We start from the raw sequence: 5125 nt of genomic DNA, 5'->3' as shown, positions 1-5125 counted from the left end.
TTAAGGCCCTCTTTCTTCTGTTCTAGACTGTACATTGTCACGTTCTCTGTTATATCAGAGCATAGTTTGTGCATCCCCATAGTCTAAAATGGCTTCCTCTTATATCCTTTCATTTTATCCACAGTTGGGCAATTGAAAGCAAATCCCCCTGAAGGCTTCTGGCAAGGACTAAGTTAGAGGGGCATTTAAGTCCATTTGGATGAAGTAGAGGTCGTCACTTTTTAGATTGAGCTACACCCATAACTTGGACCTGCTCCAGGGCATGTCTCGGAGGTCTCTGGCACTGTGATGTTACCCCTCTGCCTGGGTATTCCACATGGCTTACTAGGTCATAAGCTGATAAGCAGACATTGAGCTACAATCAATCACTCTATGAAAATGCTTTCCTCTTGTCTCAAATCATGTTTGAAACTGATATACAAGTATGATAGATCATTTTAAGGCAAACCAGATGGCACTGTTATGGCAAAGTTCCCTCACATGGATATTGTTACATGAAAGACAAATGAGAATTGAATACATCTGAATTTAATTGTAAAAAGTACTAGAATGCACAAGTGATCACAAGTAATAATTTTCCTACTATCCTTCCTCTCATCCAAAAGTACCAAATCCATGTTTCAACAGCACAGTACATGGATGAATCCTATTCAACATGAACTACACATCATCAACATATAAGAAAATACATCTTAGAGACATACAACAATACACATTTAACATATAAAACATTGAAATAAATAATTACATTTCTTATATACATAGTGGCAAAAATAACATGTATTAATCAAATGTACTTGTTCAACATTGGTATAAAACATATAAATAAGTAATGTAAAAAAATTCTTGCCATTTAAAAGAACCAGCTCATAATGACATTTAAAAAAGACAACGCTAACATTTCACATTTTCCAGTGTTTTGACATTTGTGCTAGATTATTGGGAGCATAGCTTCCTCCAACTGAAAGGGTTGGTCAGGTAGCACCATCACACACACCTTTACACTGGACTCATCTGCAGGTTATCCTTGTCCACCGTTTTGGTCTTTTTGCAGCAGCAGCGTTTGCAACACACTACGGTGAGAGTGATGAGGATGATGAATATAGCCAGCATGATGCCAATGGCACCCGAGATCACACCAAAGCTGAATTCTGAGGAAAGAAATAATTTAATTTAACATGATCATTTAATTGAAGTTGCTAAGCATTGTAGCCTACAGTAAAAATTACTATTCTAACTTGCCCACATTGCAATTTCTTTATCAACAATATTTTTTGTAGTTACTCAATCCACTACACATTTAATTGAATCCACTGAATTTCACCCTTCAATTCTCTCTACCTCACCCCTAACACGTGTTTTGCATTGTGGGGTCACTTACCCTCAAAGATGGTCTTGCCCTCTCTGGGTGAGCACTGCGCCCTGCTCCAATCTCCCAGTCTCTTCTGTGCAGAACGCGAGGGGATATATGCTGCCACCATGAAGCAGTAGCTCTGTCCTTTATCCAGATTGGTCAGCTCTACATTTCTCAGGTCTGACATCTTCTCTTTCTGTAGACAGGAGTTTACAGTTTAGTATTATTTCAAGTCACACACTGTTTGTGTTGTCATTGGAGGGAATCGACAGGTATCCGGGATGGACTGGGACCAAAAATCGGCTTGGGCATTTAACATACTGGCCAATTCCTTCCGTCCAGGTCCCCACAATGGCAATTATTTTGCCTACAGGCCCCCATTATTAGCCATATAATTGTAATTTTGGGCAAACCCCTCAATTTAAACCTGCCCACTGGGGTAGAAATGGACCAGCCCATCTGGTATTTGCCGGAACTGCCCTATGGCCAGTCCTCCCTTGACCGGTATAGTCTGAAAAGCATTTACAATGACTGTATGACTGTTCAACTCACCTTTCCTGTGCTCCCAGCTTTGTTGTATACGACTCTGTATTTCAGGTCGTTCTTGAAGATGTCTCTGATCGTTAACAGCTGGTCATCTTTGTAGAGGGGAGTGAGAGGGTCCTGGATGTGGAGCGTCATCTTGGTCTTGTCTTCGCTCTGCACAATCTTGAAAGCGGGTCCTCCTATTTTAGCTGAGAAGAGGATGCAAGTTAGGCACCATAGCCTTAATTTGAATACCGTTACGAACACAGCAATGAAGTATTTGATAAAAAAAATACCCAGCGAAATTAACCTTTCTAATATAATAATGCTATAATGTAATTATTGTACAACACAATAACAATGTAAATAATGAATGACCTAGAAAAATGGTACTATATGACAATGCAATTTAGGGCAGATGAATAATGTGATAACACTCACTGTGTTTGTAAGGGCTGAACCTCTCGGCTCGGGTGTAGGGGAACTCCACAAGGTCAGAGGTAACGCCGGGTAGGGGTTCTGATAGGATGTCGGCAGAGTAAGTCTCCTGCAGGTTCCGCAGCTCGTTGGTGAGGTCACACTCTGTCCTCGAGCTCCGGATGCAGTGAGGGTTCCTTTGTCTGTCCTTACCAACCCTGAACAAAACACAGTCCATCAGTCAGAGTCCTTGAACTGTACTTTTCTGTCATTCACTTCAAATGAATGAAGTGGTAGTGTGTAGTTGTGTGTTAGGTATACAGTGCCCTCTGTAATTATTGGGACATTGAAGCATTTTTCCCCCCTTCTTTTGGCTCTATACTCCAAAGGTTTAGATTTTAAATCAAACAATTACTATGAGGTTAAACTATAGATTATCAGCTTTTATTTTAGGGTATTTTTGTACATATTGGTTTCACCATTTAGAAATTCACTCAGTGGTAAAAAGTTAAGGATTTGGTCCCATATTCATAGCATGCAATAACTACATGAAGCTTGTGACTCTACACATTTGTTGGCTGCATTTGCTGTTTCATTTGGTTGTGTTTCAGATTATTTTGTGCCTAATAGAAATGAATGTATTGTGTCATTTTGGGGTCACTTTTATTGTAAATAAGAATAGAATATGTTTCTAAACACTTCTACATTATGTGGATGCTACCAGGATTACGGATAATCCTGAATGAATCGTGAATAATGATGAGTGAGAACGCTAACCTCCCCTGTTATTGTAATGAGAGGTTAGCATGTCTTGGGGATATGATATTTGTGTGTCTAACTTTCTCACTCATCATTATTCATGATTCATTCAGGATTACCCGTAATCATGGTAGCATCCACATTAATGCAGAACTGTTTAGAAACATTCTATTCTTATTTACCAATAAGTGTGACTCCAAAATGACACAATACATTATTTACCATTAATTTCTACAAACAGCAAATGCATCCAACAAATGTGTAGTCCCAAGCTTGATGTAGTCATTACGTGCTATGAATATGGGACCAAATACTAAACGTTTTACTACACATAAGTGAATTTGTCCCAATACTTTTGGTCCCTGAAAATGGTGGTGACTATGAATAAAGACTGTTGTCGTTTCTAATTGGTGGAACCAATATGTACACAAATAAAAGCTGAGAATCTATACTTTAACGACATAGTAATTGTTTGATTTCAAATCCAACTTTGAGTATAGAGCCAAAAGAAGAAAAAAATGCTTCATGCCCCAATAACTATGGAGGGCACTGTAGGTTGTACACTCAGTTTTAAGTTGGCATTCTGTTGACATATAGTAAAGTATTCACCCAGAAAGTGGTCACTTTGTTTGTGCTGACTGGATGTTTTTGTTGTTGTTGTGTAGCAATAGAGATGTGATGATGAACAGTGCAGAGTGAGAATGCAGCGATTTGATGCAGGCTACTTACCTAGAAAATTCAACAGTGTATGTGTAGTTGGTGGGCTCAGGGCCCCATGTTAGAATAGTCTTGAAGTTATTGGACACCCACTGAACATCCATTGCCTCAGGGAAATAATCTTCACCTGCAACCCAGGAGAAAAAAAAACATGATTAGCTAGTTATCTGTTCTCCACAACGTAGATGTGCTACATTATATTGATAAAGCAGAAGAAGAAAAAAAATCAAGATATCATCCACGAAGTAGGACTTTAGCCTAAAGATGAATTAAGATCTATAGCCTTTAAATACACATATTTTACATTTTTTCCTCTGAGCCGCAGGGCTGAGTAATTTTGCAACTGATTATCAAACGGTCAAACTTACCAGCTGCTCCAGTTGTGAATAGTACCGATGAGAATAAAACTCCAAAGTGAAGGAAAGTCCTAACATCCTCCATTATGATAATCCAAATTGTCCCAGTAGTCTCTTTACTATCGAATGCGAATTGCGAACATCGATTTTTTTTTTTCTCCCCCAGGTGAACCGCGTGTAGCTGCTGTTCGTCTAATAAGTCATCAAAGGTTGTCAGATAACTGCACAGTGTTGCTGGTGCCCCTCTTTTATATCATTTCTGAATTCGCGAGTGGTCGGGGTTTAGAGTGACATTCAACAATAGCTCCACCTCCCTTAAAATTTCTGGAAGAGCATTGCGATTTGTCACTGGCTGAGCATGCTGCCCGTGAAATCTGTCGAAGTCCATATATGGTTAACCGGATGATGGACAAGCAACTATACCTGGCTTGCCATGGCAACGTTGTAGCAGCGGCCTGAAATGGAGACAATCAGAGCTCATGGAAATTTGAGTCAACGTCTGGATTTGTTGGAGTCGTCTTTGAAGCTGTATTTTGTGTTCTTTAAATAACTAGAATAATTAGTTTCAGTGTTATATAAAATGTTAACTATAAATGACTATCATGCATTTTATATATATATATATATATTCTAAATGATTATATAAAGAAATATTTGTTTTTATGGAAAGCCCTTGCAAAATGGGTTGTGAAAAAATGTGTTGAATGGAATTGTATTATTTCTGAGCGTACACTCAATCCGAAGCAATTTGGGAGCAAAGAAAAAGTCCTGTTCACACTAAATGAATTAATTATTTCTAAATGTTTAACATAAATTAAGGCTACAAGCTTCAGTTAAGTGTACAAGTACCCAACCTGTGACATATTTCTTTGTATGTTGCCATAAGGGGGTGATTTAGTGCCTGAGAGAGTGAGTGGATAAGCTCGAAATTCAGCATGGTGAATTAGCGTTAAGTGAAAAGATGGACTGAGAGACTGGTGTACATGCATTGACACAA

The 5125-nt window shown here is 38.7% G+C and overlaps 1 protein-coding gene across 1 annotated transcript; it reads right to left on the bottom strand.

Annotated features, from left to right (window-relative positions):
* Window positions 1–512: 512 nt before the first annotated feature.
* Window positions 513–4437, bottom strand: LOC115156817 (tissue factor). Its single transcript, XM_029704525.1, has 6 exons — window positions 4141–4437; window positions 3785–3899; window positions 2321–2514; window positions 1907–2088; window positions 1382–1550; window positions 513–1151 (listed from the first exon to the last, which is right to left on the bottom strand). The coding sequence occupies exons 1-6, from the start codon at window positions 4211–4213 to the stop codon at window positions 1000–1002; spliced, it is 885 nt and encodes a 294-aa protein (XP_029560385.1). The 5' UTR covers window positions 4214–4437; the 3' UTR covers window positions 513–999.
* Between the last annotated feature and the right edge of the window lie 688 nt (window positions 4438–5125).

Source organism: Salmo trutta, chromosome 21, assembly GCF_901001165.1.
Source record: "Salmo trutta chromosome 21, fSalTru1.1, whole genome shotgun sequence".
Classification (NCBI taxonomy): domain Eukaryota; kingdom Metazoa; phylum Chordata; class Actinopteri; order Salmoniformes; family Salmonidae; genus Salmo; species Salmo trutta.
This window is presented reverse-complemented; position numbering and strand designations above follow the sequence as displayed.